At 56.8% G+C, this 19,500-nt stretch overlaps 1 protein-coding gene across 1 annotated transcript; it reads left to right on the plus strand.

The window, feature by feature from the left end:
- Positions 1-854: 854 nt before the first annotated feature.
- SLC27A1 (solute carrier family 27 member 1) lies at positions 855-18,678 on the plus strand. Its single transcript, XM_070416374.1, has 13 exons — positions 855-1,065; positions 2,548-2,715; positions 8,424-8,818; positions 8,947-9,108; positions 9,208-9,277; positions 10,087-10,178; positions 10,252-10,361; positions 13,284-13,493; positions 14,570-14,696; positions 14,784-14,921; positions 14,993-15,157; positions 15,543-15,689; positions 17,302-18,678. Exons 2-13 carry the CDS (start codon positions 2,549-2,551, stop codon positions 17,457-17,459), a joined length of 1,941 nt encoding a protein of 646 aa, XP_070272475.1. The 5' UTR covers positions 855-1,065; position 2,548; the 3' UTR covers positions 17,460-18,678.
- Positions 18,679-19,500: the final 822 nt, after the last annotated feature.

Below are 19,500 nucleotides of genomic sequence, written 5' to 3' on the forward strand. Positions count from 1 at the left end.
AGTTTTGATCACCGAAAACAGCCTAGGTCACCGCTGGAGTTCTGACACCACCTTAAGAAAAAGTTGAGCTTCCAGAGCCTTTTGGATTTCATGATTTCAGGCTGAAGACTCATAAGAGAATCTCCAGGAGCTGTGGGTAGAGTTGGAAGAGATTGTCACGTGCACTATTCAGTTCTGGCTCCGTGAGCTGGGTGAGATAATGGGAGGAGGGGAGGAGGGAGAGGAGGAGGGATAGAAGGAGGGAGAAGGGGAAGGAGGAGTGGGTGGAGGAAGAGAGGGAAGTAGGGGAAGAAGAGCACAAAGGGAAGTGGAGGAAAGGGGAAGGGGAGAAAGAAACAGAAGGGGGAGGAGGGCGGAGGAGGGCGGGGGAGGAGGGAGGGAGGCAGGGGAGAAGAGGGAAATCTGGGCAAGAAGCTGCAAGGGGTAGAGAAGTTTAGGGAAGAAGGAAAGGGAAGGAGGAGGGGGGACAAGCCCTCTGCCCACATGTGTGAATGAATGAATCTCAACTCTGAGCTGGCGTGACAGTTCCAGTGCTCAGTTTTTTACCTGTAAAATGTGGGTAATCACAATAGGGCTACCTGGCAGGATAGTTACTGGTCGTTGTTCTGGGCCCGTTGCATTTGTCTCCTCGAACCCATTCCATCCACCCTGGAAGGCCAGCAGGAACCAATGACAGCATGGGGGAGGGGGGAGGGGAGAGGGGGGAGGGGGAGGGCGAGTGAGCTCCTGCCAAGCCTTGTCCTCCAAATGGCTCTGGAAACAGGCCCAGGCCTTCTTCCAAGGATTGCACTGAAAAGGTCTGCCAAGCAGGGAAGAAAACAAGCAGGGTGGGGTGGGTAGGAGGGCAGAGGAGGGGGAGCTTGGAGAGGAGCAGAGGGCAGAGGCCCTCATGGGCACAGTGCAGGAAAGCAGGACCCAGGAGTCTGCAAAAACAGAGGCCCTCCGGAAGGTCCACTAGCTGGGACTAGGTTGGGGTTTTCTATCTTGGACTCGCCTGCCTCCTGCCTGAGCTTCTGGGAGCCCACGAGGGAGCAGCCAGGACTGAGGCTCTGCGAGCAGCTCCAGGTCAGCCAGGAAACTGGGTATTGGGCAGCCAGGCCGGCGCTGGCCCCACCTGATCAGGAGGTGCTTTGGGGGGCTCTGGGTGAGCATTAGGGTGTTCGGGTGCCAATAAAGGACTCCTGTGGGAGGGTGGGGGTCTGGGGTGTGGATTTTGTTCTCCCTGGGTTCCTGGGGTGTTACATTGAACCTCACTGACAAGATGTTGGGGTATAGATTTGGGACTAGCTGGGTCCTAGTAATGTATTTTTCAGACTAAGGTGAGGTTTGAATTTAGAAACGTCCAGGGCCCCAGGCTGTGAGTGTAGGACTCCCAAGGTCACTGGAATGTGGCTTTGAGATCCAAGAGGCTTGGGGCTTGTATTTAGTACAAGCTGGGGCAGGAGTCCAGTCCAGGCAGGCCCGGTTTGTAAACTGGGATTTCCCAGCTCCCCAGTGTAGGAATCCGGGATGACATGGGGGGAAGAGGGGGGCGCGAACGCCCGGAGGCCACGCCCCTCGGCTGCGGGACGCAAGTGTTTGCTGGAAGGCGCGGTGTCGGGGCGGATGAAGTTTGGTTGTCAAGGAGACAGCCGGCGGCTTCGCCGGGCCGTTCTAGCCCCAGGGTCTCGTTAGCCGTCGCTTCTCTGGCCCGGGGGCCCTCTTGATGGTTGTGGCCTCCGGAAGGGGGCGGGCCTCGGCTCCGCGGCTCCGGGGCGCTTAGGCGGGCAGGTCGGAAGAGGGGCTTAGGGTGGGACTGGGCGCAGGTGGGGCGGGGCCGAGGGCGCTAGAGGCGGCCGGGGTGAGTCCTGGCGGGCGACCGGCCGCAGCGTGGGGGTGGGGCCGGCAGCCAGGGATGGAACCTGGAGCTGGAATGCGGGCCGGGTCCGGGGCTGGGGGCGGGGTCCGGTTCGGGGTGGGCGGGGGCTGGTGCTGAGGGTCGGGGCCAGAGGCCCGCGTGGGGCGGGGCCCGCCGAGTGGCGGGTGGCGGAGGCGGGACGCTCGGGAAGACCCGGGGCTGGTGGCTGGGCAGGTTGGGGACAGGAAGTGGGGAGGCGCCCGGACCCGGCGCCGCCGCTAGGTCGGGGCGTGGGGGCGCGGCCTGGTCGGCAGGGCCTGGGTCTGCGGGGCGGACCAGGTGGAGCCAGGCTTTCGGGCCGAGTCCCGAGGGCGGAGCCGGGGTCTGGGGTCGCACGGCTGGGTCACGGCGAGGGGTGCGGCTGACAGTGACGGACGGGGGGGGGGGGGGCGGCTGTGTGCGGGGCGTGGCCTGGACGCGAACGAACGGGTAGAGAAGTGCGGCCGGGCCAGGAGCTGGGAGGCCTGAGCCCAACACGGGGCCAGATGGGACCCCGGCCCGGGGGCGAGGTCTGGCCGCGACGGGGCCGGTCCCAGACTTGGGGGCGAGGTCTGGCGCGGAGCAGGTGGGCCTGAGCCGGGGGCGGGCCCTGCCGGGCCGCGGGGCGGGGCCTGAGCGGCCAGCGGCCTCAGCGCTCTCCGCCTCCCCAGGATGCGGGCTCCCGGTGCGGGGACGGCCTCCGTGGCTTCGCTGGGGCTGCTGTGGCTGCTGGGGCTGCCGTGGACCTGGAGCGCGGCGGCGGCACTCTGCGTGTACGTGGGCGGCGGCGGCTGGCGTTTCCTGCGCATCGTCTGCAAGACCGCGAGGCGGGACCTGTTGTGAGTGCCACCCCGGCCTGGCCCCCGGCCGTGCTCCCTGGGGGCGGAAGGAGAGGGTGCTGGGGCGGCGTGGGGGTCCCGAGGGCCTGTGCGGAGGGTTTGCACGCGGGGGCGGGGCGAGGGCTCGAGCGGGGCTCGGGCGGGCGGGGCCTGAGAGAGGGACGGGTTGGGGAACGAGGGGACTTGCAGGTGGCGGCTTGAGGGTCTCTGCAGGGACCTGAGTAGGTTCCCAAGTTCTTGAGGCCACGTGGGATACCTCAGGAGGCTTGGGGGGGATTTGGGGGCGGTCTGTGGGCAGCTGGTAGGAGTCCCATAGAACCGGGGCTGATTGTGAGGCTGAGGGTGTTGGGGGGGGGGGGCCTTGGTAGGAGGCCTCTGAGGGCTCTTCGGGGGACTCTGGTAGGTCCCAAGGGGCTCACACGGGCAGCTCAGTCATCTCTGGAGGCTGTCCAGACTGACTGGACACTTTGGGTCTATTTAGGGCTTTGGGAGAAGGAATGAAAGGGCTTCTTGGGGCATCTGTAAAGGACAGTTACGGTCTTTGAAGGGTGTGTGCCTCTGAGCCATTGACAGGTTTCTCTGTGACCACTGACAGGTGCTCTTTGAGAGTTGGGGTCTGGGCGGCACTTGGGGTTCAGGGTCTGTGGGGAGGTTGCTGTGTGTTCTGGCTTGTGTGGTGGTCTCTGGAGACTGGGATCCCTGGGGAGAGGATTCTGGTGTCATGGCAGGTGTCCTTGGAAGGTCTCTGGGTCTCTGAGGGTCTGGCTCAGAGAGGCTGTGGGAGTCTTCTTGTGTGAAATCGGTATTGCTGGAGGTTCCCGGCAGAGATGTTTCAGTAGCAGCCCATGTTGGGAGAGTGTGAGCACCTGCCATGGGTCTGTTGACTCTTTGCCTTCACAAGTGTCCTCTCCTCTTGGGGACTTGGGGAGCCCAGATGGAGCCCGTGGCCCTGGCCTCCACTTAGGGTCGAGCACCCAGGAGCATGGCTGGCGGGCCCTCCCTGCCTCCTTGGGCTTGTCAAGGCCCTCGCTCTACCCCATGGAACTGGGTGTATCCATGCCTGGCCCGGTCTTCTCTGGGGACAGGGCAGGAGTGCGGTCCACGCTGAGGCCTTGACACAGGGCTTGACACCACACTTTTCTGTAGGAGGCAGCCTTGCGTATGGCCCCACCCCCTGGTCTTCATGCTCCTATCAGATCCCCTTCCTTTGAGTGTGGGCTGGGCCGGTGACCCACTTCTAATGAATGACACACAACAGACGTGATAGGATGTTACCTCTGAAGACCGTGGCTTCCACGTTGAGTGCTCTCTCCTGGGCTGCCACATGGGGAAGAAGCTGGCTGCCACGTGGGAGGCAGCGCTGGGAGAGGCCCACATAAATGAACTTGGAAGCGAATTCCCTCCCAGTAAAACCTTGAGCTGAGCACAGCCCCAGCTGACACCTTGATTGTAGCCTCACCAGAGACCCCGAGCCAGACCACCCTGCGAAACCACTTCCAGTTCCCGACGCACAGGAACTGTGAGATAATAGATTGTTGTTTCCAGCGTTCGTTTTGGGAGTAATTTGTTACGCCGCAGTAACTAATGCAGCTTGTATAGCCCACTCCATGCAGCAGGCTTTGTTCTAAGGCTCTCTCTTAGCTCTGTAAGGAAGAAGTGCCTATGAAACCTATTTTACAGGTTGGTCAACCGAGGCACAGAGAGGTGAATACATTTGCCCAGGAACACACAGCCAGGGAAGGGCAGGGCTTCCGAGTCCATGTTTTTAGCTGCTATGCTGTGCCCGTGGTGGTGGGAGCTGTATTTAGACCCTGCATTCAGAAAATATTTAAGCCCCTGTCCCAGTTCTTCCAACTGGTCTTGTAATTGTGGCATGAAATCTGACCACATTTAACCTGACTGCTTTCTTCTTGCCCCGGGTAAGTACAGAAGGCGCACAAGGAACGGAGGGGTGAGAAGAGGCCTTGGGAAGGACCCAGAGGCGGAGAGTGGCCTCTTTGTCCCCAGGGTGGGGATGGCTTGGGCTTCTGCCCAGGCATGTGGCTGGAGCTGAGCACTGGTGCTCACTGCTTGCCTGTGTGGGTGTGCTTCGGAGAGCCTGGGGCTCGCTGGACGGACTGGTGACAGGCTGAGGGGGTTGGGACCCCGCCTTGAGTGCTTAAGTAACCTGAGTGTGACCAGCCACAGCCTCAGTTCCGGTTTCTTGCTGTATGGTCTGTGGATGGGGAGCCCCCATGCAGGGGCTGCTTTCTGTGGTTCCAAACCTCGCTGATAACCCTCTCCCCATGGCTGTTGCACAAGTACCCCCTCATGGAGTTCTTTGGATGCTCTATCAGGGAAGCTCTAAGAGGGGAGCTGGGCACACAGAGGCGTTCAGATGTGCTGCTGCTGATTGCCCTCAGCTGGCGTGGGTGCCTCGGTGGCTCTGTAAGCTGATGTTTACCAGTTTGGTGGCAGAGTCAGCATGTCTTAACTGGACCGTGGCCCTGTGCCCTGCTGGCCCTTGGATCATCGCCTTTCGAGTCCCAGTTCCTTTATCTGTAAGAGTAGTCTGTGTACAATGCCTGTCCTTCAAGAAGGATGAATTGAGCAACTGCTGTGTGCACCATGGGCACTTGGCCTGCCTTTGTGGCCAGCCTGAGGAGGAGCATAGAGACCGTGCCAGGGGACCTGGTTCTTGGTTATTCTGTCCCTGACTGTGACCTTATGATCTCGGGCGTGTTAATTTACTTCTCTGAGCTCTCAGCTCATTCATCTGACAAATGGGGATCTTAGGACCCAACTTTGGAAGGTGACCATAAGGGTTAGCATAGCGCCCATCACATAGTAGTTCCTCAGTAAACGCAAAGGCTGCTCATCTTAGCTACTCTGTTTATTAGTTGATTGGATGAGCAATGGGGATCTGACCAGGGAGATGGATGTATAAACAGCTAACTTTTAATATTTTGCATCCTTACTTTTTTTTGTAATAGTTAATACATAACACATGGTACAGATTTTGAATGTTCTAGAGCCGTGGTCGGCAAACTGCGGCTCGCGAGCCACGTGCCGCTTTTTGGCCCCTTGAGTGTGGCTCTTCCTAAGCCTTAGGAGTACCCTAATTAAGTTAATAGCAATGTACCTACCTATATAGTTTAAGTTTAAAAAATTTGGCTCTCAAAAGAAATTTCAATCATTGTACTGTTGATATTTGGTTCTGTTCACTAATGAGTTTGCCAGCTACTGTTCTAGAGGGGTGTGCAGTGCCCTCTCTTTGCTGCCCCCTGCCCTGCAGTTCCCCTCCTCAGTATCGCTTTTCCAAGATATGATTACAGGAATCTATGCAGACCTCGTCTGTTCTTCGTGCCCACAAATGCACACATTCTCCATCCTTTTCCTCCTCTGGTGCTCTCTTTCTTCTTTCTACTTTCATTTGTAATTTTTACTTTTATTTAAGTCATATACGCTTTGGGATGAAAGACTCTAAGCCTACTCCCTCAAGTGGCAGCAGCCTGCCCCACTGTCCATCTGCATTTTCCCTTCTTTGCCCAGAATGACGCTCACCTCTTATGTGAATCTGGCCAAGTTTGGCCCCATTTGGGGGAGTGTATTCTGTGATGGGGGAGCAGCAGGCACAGTGCAAGGGCTGACCCCCGGAAGGCTTCCTGGGGGAGGCGGCAAGGATGCTCAGTGAATGGGCGGGCAGGTGAGTCCTGTGCGTATGTCAGTGTGCTGGCAGGTAGCATGTGTGCGGATGCTGGGGTTCAGCTGGTCCAAATTCCTGGGGGCAAATTCCTACAAGGACCAAAAACCCTGATCCCTTCCCAGGTGCAGCTGGAGGGGCTCCTAGGGGCTCCCAGGATAAGCAGTGACCCAAGCAGGAAGGCTCACAAATGTCATCAGAACGCTGAACCCTTAGTTTTAAAAACTGCAGCCCTGACCGGTTTGGCTCAACGGGTAGAGCATCGGCCTGCGGACTGAAGGGTCCTGGGTTCGATTCCGGTCAAGGGCATGTACCTTGGTTGAGGGCGCATCCCCAGTAGGGGGCATGCAGGAGACAGCTGATCCACATTTCTCTCTCATGGATGTTTCTAACTCTCGATCCCTCTCCCTTCCTCTCTGTAAAAAATCAATAAAATATATTTTTAAAATATATTTTAAAAAACACACACACAAAAAACTGCAGATGCTTGCAGGCCTGTACATCTCTCCTCTAACAGACCTGTCTGCCCACCAAGAACCTCGTCTCCCTCCATCCCCCTCTTGCCTGATTCCTGCCACACTGGCCTCTGCTCTGGTTCTCGAATGTGCCTCATTCTCCAGGCCCATTTCTACCTCAGGGCCTTTGTACCGGCTGTGCCCCAGCCTTACCATGGCCTCTTCTTTTCATCTTGCCAGGCCCTGCTGAGAAGTGATTTACCTGTCTCCCCTCAGGGCCACTCCCACCCCTCCCCCCGTCCACATCACTCTGGCTGCATCACCCATCAGGGCCTTGTCACCAGCCAGCCCTTCCTTCATGCTCGTTCATGTCTGAGGAGGGGGTGTGTCTCCTGGAAGTACTGTGAGCCCCTGAGGGTCGGATCTGGTTGTGCCTGAGCCCAAAACTGTCCCCAGCACATAATAGGTGCTGGTACACATCAGCTGTCTGCTAAGTGGAGGAGGAAGGGAATGAATGAATGAGTGAGTGAATGGCAGTGCTGAAGTCTGCTGTGAAGATGTTGAGTCCAGGGATGGAAGGAAGCCATTTCAAGGAACCAAGGATGCAAGGGGGAGGCAGCGGGGGTGCAAAGAATGGATTTGATAAGGAATTTGATGATAAATCAGGTGGGACATGATGGCCAGATGAGGCCTAAATGGAGGTATAGTTGAGACTATGTCTGTATTGTTCAGGGCAGAGCAAGCTGCTGTAACAAACAGAACCCCATTATCAGTGTCTTAACAAGGTTTGAGGTTACCTCTCAGAGCCAGAGACTCTGGGCACCGGGGCAGGGAGCCACATAAAAACAGGGGAACCACTCGTTTCTCAAGCTGCCACACCAAGTAATTTAGAAATTAAAGCAATTTTTGTTTCCTTAAAACAAAAAAAGAGTTAATTTCTCACTCATCTGACAGCCTGGCATCCTTGGTGGCTGCTCACCTTTACACAGTCATTCAGGGCCCTGGCTGCTTCCTTTTGGGGTCTTGCCATCCCCCGCAGCCTCTGATCCCCTCAGACTGGCATGTTGGGAAGTGGAAGTGAGACGAACCTGCTTCAAATGCTCATTGAGTTGTATCCCCCCCTATCTTGACAACAGGTCTCTTGGCCCGACCCGGGAGAAGCCACCCCTCCCCTGGCCACCCATCGAGTGACTTGGGGGTGGAGCAGCTGCCCAGCTCATGGCTGGACCCCAGGGTCTGGTTGGGGCAGATGGCGCCTGAGGAGTCTGGCGAGGTGTGCTTGGCACGTCCCAAAGGAGAGAAACAAAGACAGGACTAGGCCTCAGCTCCCTCAGGGTCACGGAGGGCCTGGCCAGCTGTGAGAATCTGCTGCTTTCTGGGCTGGTTGGTAGATGGACCTTAGTCCCTGAAAAGCCCATCAACCAAAGGGTCCTCCTTGAACCCTCACTGGTCTCGGGGGTACAGGGACCTTTTCTTCCACTTTCTCCAGATGTGGCACAGAGGCTTGGGGTGGTCTCCTGGGGGCCTGGCCAGGTACCCAGTAACGCCGTCCCCTCCGTGCCCCCTCCCAGTGGCCTCTCTGTGCTGATCAGAGTGCGCCTGGAGCTGCGGCGGCACCAGCGAGCTCACCACACCATCCCAGGGATCTTCCAGGCAGTGGCACGGCAGCAGCCTGACCGGCTAGCCCTGGTGGATGCAGGCAGCGGTGTGTGCTGGACCTTCGCGCAGCTGGACGCCTACTCCAACGCTGTGGCCAACGTCTTCCACCAGCTGGGCCTCGGGCCGGGCGATGTGGTGGCCATCTTCCTGGAGGGCCGGCCGGAGTTTGTGGGTCTGTGGCTGGGCCTGGCCAAGGCTGGCGTGGAGGCCGCTCTGCTCAATGTCAACCTGCGACGCGAGCCCCTCGCCTTCTGCCTGGGCACCTCGGGCGCCAAGGCCCTCATCTTTGGAGGGGAGCTGGCAGCAGGTGAGGCTGGGTGCAGGCATTATCGTGGGCAGGGGCCTGTGGCTGCTCAGGGCAAGGAGACAGTGCACCTCAGCCCTTAGGAGGGGCCGGCCCCTCCTTGACCATGACACGTCTGTTTTGGGCTGCAGTGGTGGCTGAGGTGAGTGGACAGCTAGGGAAGAGCCTGCTCAAGTTCTGTTCTGGAGACTTGGGTCCTGAGGGCAGCTGGCCGGACACCCAGCTCCTGGACCCGCTGCTAAAGGAGGCATCCACGGCCCCCCTGGCCCAGTCCCCTGGGAAGGGCATGGATGGTGAGTCCAAGGTGGGGCCCCTCTTCCCCACCAATGCCCACTCTGTCCCCTCACCCCACCTTCCCAGCCCCTGGTTGCCAACACCCTCATCTCCTGCAGATCGACTCTTCTACATCTACACGTCGGGGACCACGGGGCTACCCAAGGCCGCCATTGTCGTGCACAGCAGGTGAGGGGCCCATGGTCATCTCTATAGCCTGGTTCCCCAGCCCCATAAATCCCACTGCCCTATTCCTGGTGCTCGGGCTCCTCGTTGCTGCACCTCTTCCCCACATCCAGCCCATTCGCGGGGCCTGTCCCGCAATCTGTCCACTTTTTCCACACACCCCGCCCCCCCCCACTCTACCCAGACCTGCCCCAGTCCCTCTTTAGCATCCTGCTGCCCCTGAAGGCTCTGCTCCCCTCGGTGGCCACAGGAAGGTTTAAAGTCTTAATTCAGAGCCCTCCCCGCCCCCCCCCCCGCCCCCCCCGGGCCAGACCTCCCTGTACCTGCCTTGGCCTTCAGAATAAAACCCCCGTTCATGTTGTGTGGCCCTGCCACTGCTCTGATGTTTTCTTCCTTTCCATCCCTTGCTCACTGTCTTCTCGGCCACTCACATTTCCTCAGTCTGGCCAGGCTCCTCTGGTCTCAGGGCCTTTACAGGTGCTATGCCCACTGCCTGCTTGCCCTTCCCTAGCTCACCCCCTCAGCTCCTTGCCAGGCCTTAGCTAATGTGTCACTTCCCCAGGCAGGATCCCCCACCCTCCCTGGCTGTGTCACCTTCAGCCCCTCTCTGTCCCTTAGCCCCGTTATATCCCTCAGGGCACACAGCACCATGGACAGTTCTGTGCTGCATGTGCCTCTCTGCCAGCCTGCAAGCCTGGGGATTGGGCTGGCTCTGCCTGGCTTGCTGCTGTGTCCCCAGTTCCCAGCACACTTCTCCATTCCCGTGCCCTGGAGGATGCAGGTCCCAGCCCCTGCACTCCCTGCCCTCACAGGTACTACCGCATCGCAGCCTTTGGCCACCATGCCTACAGCATGCGCCCATCAGACGTGCTCTATGACTGCCTGCCCCTGTATCACTCCGCAGGTACCATGGGGGTGCTGGGGTTGGGGGACAGGACGGGGGGCCGGGAACCCCTCACCAAGCTTGCCTTCTGCAGGGAACATCATGGGCGTGGGACAGTGTCTCCTCTACGGGATGACGGTTGTCCTCCGCAAGAAGTTCTCAGCCAGCCGCTTCTGGGACGACTGCGTCAAGCACAAATGCACGGTCAGGCCTGCCCCTCCCGCGGGTCCTCCATTGCAGCGCGGCCCACTCTCCCACCCCCTCTCCAGGGCTCCTGATGGGGACAAGGGTGACCAGTGTTTCTTGAGCTCTGTGTCCAGCCCAGGGCTAACCCTTTGCCCACGCTGGGAGTGGGCAAAGACATCACACCCATTTTGCATATGGGGATTGCACATGGGGAAACTAAGGCTTGCAGTGTAACTGCAATTGGGCTCCACTTCCCTGTGCCCTGGGCCCCTCCTTCCCTCCCGGGTCTTCCCTACAGGCTCTGAATGGAAATGAGACCAGCGGGCTCAGTCACCACCCTGGGCTATTTAATATTTAAGGCCACAAGGCGAGGGGACTTCCAGGTGGGGTGCGCATGAGGCAGAGATGGAGGACATTTTCTGTTCCTGGCAGCAAGCGGGCTAAGACACATCCCTTCCCCCCCCACCCCCCATGAGGAGGGTTTCACCACTGTGATGGGGTGGAAATACAGATACTAGCCCCTTTCTCCAAGAAGAGGGAGGGGGAGGGGGAGGGGGGGAGAGAATGGGACTGCAAGTTGGCAGGTGCTATCCCACAGTGGACAGGTGGGGCCCAGCGAGGTTCAGCCACCATCCCAGGTCACAAAGCTGGGCAGGGGCTCTCGGCAGGGCATCCTGGGGACCCCTTGGGGCAATGGCTGTACTCTCTCTGCTTTTGAGGATTTACGTTCTGCTTGGGCTGAGGTCTTGGGGGATGTTGCTAATCTGAATCTTGAAATGCAGACAGTCTGGGTTTTTATCTTACTTACAGAGAGTTGCAAATGCATATAAATGTGGACAGGAAAGTATGAGGGATTCCTGAGCACCTGTCACTGCCTCCCCCACCCCCACCCAGATCCCAGACCCCAGTCCCTCCTGCAGCATTGTGAAGCCGCCCAGACAGCAGCATGCTTCCTGCATAGATGTTTCAGTAAAACCTCTGAGAGATGATGACCTTTTTAAAAATTGAGGTGAAATTCACATAACATAAAATTAGCCATTTTAAAGTGAACAGTTCATCGTCTAGTACCTTCATAATGTTGTGCAACCATCACCGCTATCTAGTTCCAGAACATGTTTATCACCCCAAAAGGAAAATCTGTACCCATGAGCAGTCACTCCCTCCCCACTCCCCTAGCCCCTGGCAAACACTAATCTGCTTTCTGTTTCTGTGGATTTGCCTGTTCTGGAAATTTCCTGTAAATGGAATAATATACTGTGTGGCTGTTTGTGTCTGTGGAGGACTGATTTTAAAACAAAAGATTTAAAAGCAGAGTGTCAAAGAGATGTCTGTATACCCATGTTCATAGCAGCATCATTCACAATAGCTAAAACATGGAAGCAACCCAAGTGTCCATCGACAGATGAATGGAGAAGCAGATGTGGTCCATCCACACAGTAGAATATTATTCAGCCATAAAAGGAAGGAAATTCTGACACATGCTACAATGTGCATGAACCTTGAGGACATTGTGCTAAGTGAATAAGCCAGGCACAAAGGGGCAAATACTGTGTGATTCCACTTACATGAAATCTGTAGAGTAGTCAGATTCATAGATACAGTTAGTAGAATAGTGGGTGCCAGCATTGGGGGTTGGGGATGAGGAGTTAATGTTTAATGGAGACAGAGTTTTAGTTTGGGAAGATGAGAAGTTCTGGAGATGGATGGTGAGATGGATGTTGAACAGTGTGAATGTACTTTATGCCACTGAACTATTCACTTAAAAATGGTTAAGCCCGTGCCCCAGCCGGTTTGGCCTAGTGGATAGAGCCTGTGGTCCCGGACTCGATTCTGGTCAAGGGCACATGCTCTGGTTGTGGGCTCGATCCCCAGTAGGGGGCATGCAGGAGGCAGCCAAACAATGATTCTCTCTCATCATTGATGTTTCTCTCTCTCTCTCCCTCTCCCTTCCTCTCTGAAATCAATAAAAATATATATTTTTAAAAAATGGTTAAGCCTTGCCCTGGCCGGTGTTGCTCGCAGTGGTTAGAGCGTTGGCCTGAGCACTGAAGGGTTGTGGGTTTGATTCCTGGTCAAGGGCATATACCTGGGTTGCAGGTTCCATCCCCCGACCCGGTTAGGGAGCATGGGGAAGGCAACCAGTCCATGTGTCCCTCTCATAATGCTGCTTCCCTCCGCGCCTCCTTCCCTGTTTCCTTCCCTCCCTCCCTCCCTCCCTCCCTCCCTCCCTCCCTCCCTCCCTCCATCTCTCCCTCCCTCCCTCCCTCCATCTCTCCCTCCCTCCCTCCCTCCCCCTTTCTGCAATTCAATGGAAAAAATATCCTCGGGTGAGAATTAACAAAAAAAAATAAAAATAAAGTGGTTAAGCAGGTGTGGCTTAGTTGGTTGCACAAAATTACCCTGACTTAGCGGTGTCCTAGCTGGGGGGTCCCAGGTTGATGATCACCTCCCAGCTCCTGTCCAGGTACTCCCTGCAGAGGGCGTCAATGAGCAGGTGACTTGGAGGGCAACTGGGTGGGGCTCGTCCACTGTGATTGAGAGGCAGTGCAGAGTACATAGAGTATGTGCCTGACAGTGGTCCCGCCCCAGGGGCGGTGCTGCGGGCGCCTGGGTTCAGCCGGCCTGGCTCTGGGGGACAGAGTAGAGCACATGGGCTCTGGGCTGAGTTGCCCTTTGGGGTGTCAATGCTGAGGCTCACCTTCGTGGCCTGCGTGCAGCACATAAGGTGTCCCCAGGAAGCAGCATGGGGATAGAGAGACGGTGGAGGGGCAGAGGGGGAACCAAATGCATCATTTACGTAGAAGACCTGTTGAGGCCCCTTTGGAGGACTGGGCTGTTTCCCCACAGTCATGAACCTTAGGGCTGTTTTGTTCTAGCGCCCAGGATAGGGGGGCGGGTTGTCCTGGGGTGTCAGGCTCCATGGTGCTCCCTCTCTGCCAGGTGGTCCAGTACATCGGGGAGATCTGCCGTTACCTGTTGAAGCAGCCGGTGCGTGAGGCAGAGGGGCAGCACCAGGTGCGCCTGGCCGTGGGCAATGGGCTGCGGCCTGCCATCTGGGAGGAGTTCACAGAGCGGTTTGGTGTGCGCCAGATTGGCGAGTTCTATGGGGCCACCGAGTGCAACTGCAGCATCGCCAACATGGATGGGAAGGTGAGCGTGGCAGGGTGTCTGGCACGAGTCCGGGTTTGGGAATCACTGTGGCCCGGAGCACAGTGGCGGGTTAAGAGGGCTTCTGGGCTGCCCCCCACATGTGGGGACCCTCTTCTAGTACACACAGTCATGTAACTGTCACTCCTGAGTTCAAGTCCATGGAGTGGCTGTGTGCGCTAGGCAGCTGCCTCAGTTTCCACCTGGGGAGGTGGCAGGGAGAGCAGGGCTCATGGGCACCAAGGGAGGAGGTTGGGTGCTGATCCCCTCCTACTGGACAAGTCTCAGGCTCCTTGTTTTTTGGGGGGCTTTGTTTGTTTTTTCTTCTATAACAGGGGTTTAATAGCTCATTGGGTGTGTTCTGCTTACTCAACATCATGAGCTCAGTGCAGCACCCCTCACTGGCGCTCTCTGCAAACAGATGCTTTTATGATTAGCAGTTACCTCCCTTCTGCCCTTACCCCTCTCCCTTCCCAACCTCCTCCTCCTCGAGGCCAGGACCAGATGAGAATAATAAGAAAGCAAGCACCAGAGCCAGAATTCTTTTCTGTCTTGCTGGCTGCTGGGGCCCCAGCACCTGACTACAAGGCCTGGCCCCCACAGTGTATATTTGTTGAGTGGACATCCCCAGGGGCCACCGTGGCCTCACTGGCTCAGGTTGCTACTGTAACAAACATGCCCAACAGGATGTAGCAGCACAAACCCATCAGACAGGCATTTTTGCTCAGAGACTGACCAGGCAGGCTGACATGCTGCGAGCAGTGAGCGGCAGCTCTGCAGTGTCCCCACAGGGCTCCAGTCACTCCAGGTGCCCACTCAGCCAGTGTAGAGGGTTTTGTGGACCAGGAAGTGGCAGCAAGCCAGCAGGTCACCTGCAACTGTAAGGGAGACTGAGAAGGTGGGAGGAGGAGTCCTAGGGAGCACTCTACTTAATTCCCCCTTTTTCAGGTCACCCAGGGTCACAGAGCTGGGGTGACACTGGGGTGCTATTCCAGGCCCTGGGGCAGGAAAGGCCGCGTGTTATGGGGGACACTGTGCCACCCTGGGGCTCCTTGCCGACTCAGCTCTCCTTGTTCCAGGTGGGCTCCTGTGGCTTCAACAGCCGCATCCTGCCCCATGTGTACCCCATCCGGCTGGTGAAGGTCAATGAGGACACCATGGAACTCCTGCGAGATGCCCAGGGCCTCTGTATCCCATGCCAGGAAGGTGAGCGGACCCTCACTCAGTCTTCCCGGAGCTGGGGTCCCTGCCCTCTGCCCTCCTAGTGCAACCTGAGTGTGGCCTCCTCCCCAGGGGAACCCGGCCTCCTCGTGGGCCAGATCAACCAGCGGGACCCGTTGCGTCGCTTCGATGGCTACATCAGCGAGAGCGCCACCAGCAAGAAGATTGCCCACAGCGTCTTCTGCAAGGGCGACAGTGCCTACCTCTCAGGTGTGCACACCCTAGGGGCTGGCTGTGGGGATGGTGGCTGTCATCTCACCTTCCCCTCCCCCCTCTGCCAGGTGATGTGCTGGTGATGGATGAGCTGGGCTACATGTACTTCCGGGACCGAAGTGGGGATACCTTCCGCTGGCGTGGGGAGAATGTCTCCACCACCGAGGTGGAGGGTGTGCTGAGCCGCCTGCTGGGCCAGACAGATGTGGCCGTGTACGGGGTGGCCGTGCCAGGCAAGCTGGGGCTGTGGGGGTGGTCCTAGGGTATGGCAGCCCCAAGGGAGCCCAGCCAGGAGGAGCTTGAAGGTACAGGTGCCCGTGGGCAGTACACATCCTGGACAACTGCACACGACAGCCTGGGTGGGTGCCACTGGAACTGGAGTCCCCCCTCTTGTGTGATTTGAGCCTCAGTTTCCTCATCCAGAAAATAGGATCATGAAAGCGACTCTGGCTCAGGGTTGCAGGAGTGTAGCAGGAGCTCAACAGAATGTTTTCTGCTTTGGCCAGTGTTAGCCCAGGTGGAAGGGACTGGAGATCAGAGGCCAGGGGCTGCTGTGTGAGTGTGTCTGGTCCCATGGCGGGCGAGGGATGGTGTTCTCAACTGGGCCTCTGTTTCTAGGAGTAGAAGGCAAAGCAGGCATGGCGGCCATTGCAGACCCCCATGGCCAGCTGAGCCCCAATGCACTGTACCAGGAGCTACAGAAGGTGCTAGCACCCTATGCCCGGCCCATCTTCCTGCGTCTCCTGCCTCAGATGGACACCACAGGTTCGCTGCACCCCTCCCCCACCCCCGTATTTGTCCTAGTTCAGGCACTCAGGCCAAGTCTGACATAGTGGTTCACAGCCAGCTGGCACTATGGGCTTGTGCAGGACCCTTCTCTTGTTTTACTTACATATTTACTCCCATTCCTCATTCCCAACCGCACTAGACATCCTTCAGTTTTCAGTATGTCCTCATTTTCTGCATTTTTCTGATGGAAGTTTGAGCAAATCATCGCACACCTCTGATCTTTCTCGGATCTTTCACCCATCTCTGTATTGCCTCACTCTTTTTCTTTTTGATTTGTGGGAGTTCTTCAGAATGGTCTGGATATCAATTACTAAGCAACTTCAGGCATTGTCAGTCTCTTCTCCTGTTTGGGAGTCTGTGAACTTTATCCACTGTAGCCTTTGTTGGAAAGAAACCCTTAGTTTTGTCACATACTTATCATTTTTTTGTTTTGTTTTATTTTGTTTCGTTAATCCTCACTCGAGGATATTTTTTCCATTGATTTTTAGAGAGAGGGATGTAGGGAAGGAGGGAGGGGGAGAGAGAAACATCAATGTGAGAGAGACACATTAATTGGTTGTCTCCTGCACATGCCCTGACTGGGGTCTGGGATTGAACTTGTAACCCAGGTATGTGCCCTTGACCAGGAATCAAACCCACAACCCTTCAGTGCACAGGCCGACACACTAACCTCTGAGCTAGGGCCATATTTATCCTTTTAAAAAATCTTATGGTTTGTGCTTTTGAATTTTTGTTTAAAAAAACCCACACAGACCTGCCTGGCCTGCGCAGCTTGGTGGTTGAGCGTCGGCCTATGAACCAGGAGGTCATGGTTCGATTCCTGGTTGGGGCACATGCCCGGGTTGCAGGCTCAATCCTCAGTGTGGGTCATGCAGCTGATCGATGATTCTCTCTCATTATTGATGTTTCTGTCTCTCTTCCTCTCCCTTCCTCTCTGAAACCAATAAAAATATATTTAAAAAACAACAGACCTTCCCAACTCTAGAGCGCGTAGGTATTCTCCTTTGCTTTTTAATACTAACCCCAATCCTATCTTTTACAAAACCCTTCTTTAATCATCCACTGCAGGAGTGCAAAGTTTTTCTTAGACCCTGGATAGTAAATATTTTCAGTTTTGTGGGCCATACACTCTCTGCCCCAACAACTCTGGTCTGCCTTATAGCCCAAAAGCAGCCTAGACAGTGTGTAAGTGAATGGGCATGGCTTTGTGCCAATAAAACTTTATTTACTGAACAGGCGGTGGATTGAATTTGGTCCTTGGGCTTTAAGTTGCTGACCCCTGACCTATTGTGTGACAGACCCTTCTCTGCCTCGGTCTCATTGCGGGGGAGGGGGAGTAGACAGGTAACCAGGCAGCGAGAGCACAGTTTCAGGCTGTGATGAGGATGGTCAGAGAGGCCTCCCTTGAAGGAGGGGACATGAAGCTCGGGCCTGAAGGACATGGAGGAGTTGGGCAGGCAAAACGGGGAAGAATGTTCCTGGCCTCGGGGAGGGCATATGCAAAAGCCTGGAGTCACAGGAGAGGATGGTGAGTTGGGGGCTCCTGAAAGCCACCTGCCTCGCCCTCACCTCCCCCTGCACCCCACAGGCACCTTCAAGATCCAGAAGACACGGCTGCAGCATGAAGGCTTTGACCCATCCCAGACCTCAGACCGGCTCTTCTTCCTGGACCTGAAGCAGGGACACTACCTGCCCCTGGACCAGGGTGTCTACACCCAGATCTGCTCGGGGTCCTTCTCCCTTTGAAGCTCCTCCTTTGCTGGCCAGAGACTCCCGGCCAGGCCCCTCGAGCCAGGTGGGCTGGAGCCAGGCAGCTCTGCCCTGTCCTGGGGCGGAGAAACTGGACCCCAGGAGGAGCCCGAGTCTCCCCTGCCTGGTCCTCTGAGCTGTCTCCTTGCCCCTCTCTGCCTGTCTCCTGCTGTGTCTGTGTCTCTTTCTCCTCTCTGCTTCCTGGCCGTGGCCTCCCTGCTGTCCCCATCTGTCCTCACCTTACCCCTCTTTTCCTCCATCTCCCCTCTCCTCCTCTGTTCTCCTGTGAAGTGCAGAGCAGACATTTCCTGGGACCCGGCATTTGCTTGGGGCCTCCATCTATCATCCCTGCTGAGCCTTAGACCCAGAGTGGGGCCTTCCCACTTCCCCTCAGCTGTGCCTTACGGAGCCCCACCCAGTCCAGTCTTCTGAGGCTGCTGGTTCCAGGATGTGTAGTCCCATGTGAAATCCAGGCAGGCCCTCCGTCCACCCTGCCAAATGGAGGCGCCAGAGTGGTCTGCTTTCCCCACCCGGTGCAGGGGCATCAGCAGGGACCTCCGGGTCAGCTGGAAATCGCTCCTAGGCCAAACCCGTTGCCTTTTGTACCTCCCATCCCTGGTGGGTCTCCCCTGCCTGGCCTGCCTTTCCTGATGCCCTGGACGCTCCCAGAATTGCTGTGACCGTTTGGATGTTGCCTCTACCTGGATGTCCCTGTTCAGGCATCTGCACAGAGCTCCTGCTGGAGCGACCCTGAAGACTGTGCTGGGTGGCTGCTTGCCCACCACTCAGATGCTCACCCTGGAAGAGGCTTCTTGGGTGTCCCCATCCAGCATAGCTGCTGTGGGACCCGTGGGAGTGGCAGCAATAGGGGGGTGGTGGTGGGGGGTGGTCTGCCATTGGTGGCATCCGAAATGGACTCAGGGGTTCCAGTCATTGAATGTCCCTACTGGCCTTGCTAGTGACAGCCTGGACCTTGTGTTGGTGGTGACATCCTAGATAATCCAGCCTTCCTTCGTGGCTCATCCCGTACTCCTGTTGGGGCTGGCCACTCTGACTGCCTGTCAGTCCTCCAACAGCGCCGTCCAGCACCTAGAACAAAAGCAGTAGGGCCAGTAGCCAGTGACCCTGCATTGTTTTGCATGGGCCTTTCCAAGCACCAAGGTTTTGTTTTATAGTTGAGTTTAAGAAATAAAGCTACAGACTATCTGATGCCTGATGCGAGCCCAGTTGTTCACTGTCCCCATGTGCACAGAACCCTGAGTCTCAGAAGACAGGATCCTCACTGGGGAACATGCTGCACCAGAGACAAGCGAGGCAGATTTGGCCTTTTCTTGTTGCCCTCTGTTGCCTGTTCTTACACCAGCACGGCCTCTGGGAGGAGGGGGACTCAGGTTAGCATTCTCACCGCTTCCCTAACCTCTGGGCCTCACAAAGCCGTTCTGGTCTCAGTGGTCCTAGGGGAGAGTCGGCCAATCTGCCTGTTGGTTTCAAAACAGAGCATGTGTGTTGTGGGTGGCACGGTTTGCTGCCCCAGGAAGGGTGCCGCTCTGTGTATGGGGCCAGCAGGTGTGGCTGTAGCTCTGGGTGAGAGCTGCTGAGCTTGTAGCTTTGGGTGACTGAGCTGGAATATTAACCCAGGACATTGAGCTCCAGAGTCTCAACTTCTACCTTCTGCTGTCCCCCCTCCAGTATTAGTGTCTCATCTTGTCTCCACTTCAGAGGACAGAGGAAGAAATGTCTGACAACAGAACATTGGCTGGGAGGGGGTATTGAGTGGGTGAACCTGGGGGTGTATCGGGGGACGGACAGGGCCTTGGCTGGGTCAAGGCTAGATGAACCATCAATGTGTGGGGTGGGTCTTTGGATGCCCGGTCTGCAAGGAGAGGGAGGTTAGAGCTCTCTGAGATGCCCAGTGAGGGGAGGAGAAGGGTCTGCTGCCAGTGAGCATGGAGCACTCTTGGTGTCCTTATAAGCAAGGGTGTTCTGGGTAACATCCCCACTCCATAGTGTCATCATGGTCACCCCTCATACAGATAAG

Source organism: Myotis yumanensis, unplaced genomic scaffold, assembly GCF_028538775.1.
Source record: "Myotis yumanensis isolate MYYU_CA2020_CCGP unplaced genomic scaffold, mMyoYum1.0.hap1 SCAF_5, whole genome shotgun sequence".
Classification (NCBI taxonomy): Eukaryota; Metazoa; Chordata; class Mammalia; order Chiroptera; family Vespertilionidae; genus Myotis; species Myotis yumanensis.

Bases quoted from the DNA above. Each gene is read 5' to 3' on its own strand.
- SLC27A1 (XM_070416374.1), top strand. From the start codon at position 2,549: ATGCGGGCTCCCGGTGCGGGGACGGCCTCCGTGGCTTCGCTGGGGCTG. The intron at 10,362-13,283 runs GTCAGGCCTGCC...CCTCTCTGCCAG, and splicing joins GCGTCAAGCACAAATGCACG to GTGGTCCAGTACATCGGGGA. The intron at 14,697-14,783 runs GTGAGCGGACCC...CCTCCTCCCCAG, and splicing joins CTGTATCCCATGCCAGGAAG to GGGAACCCGGCCTCCTCGTG.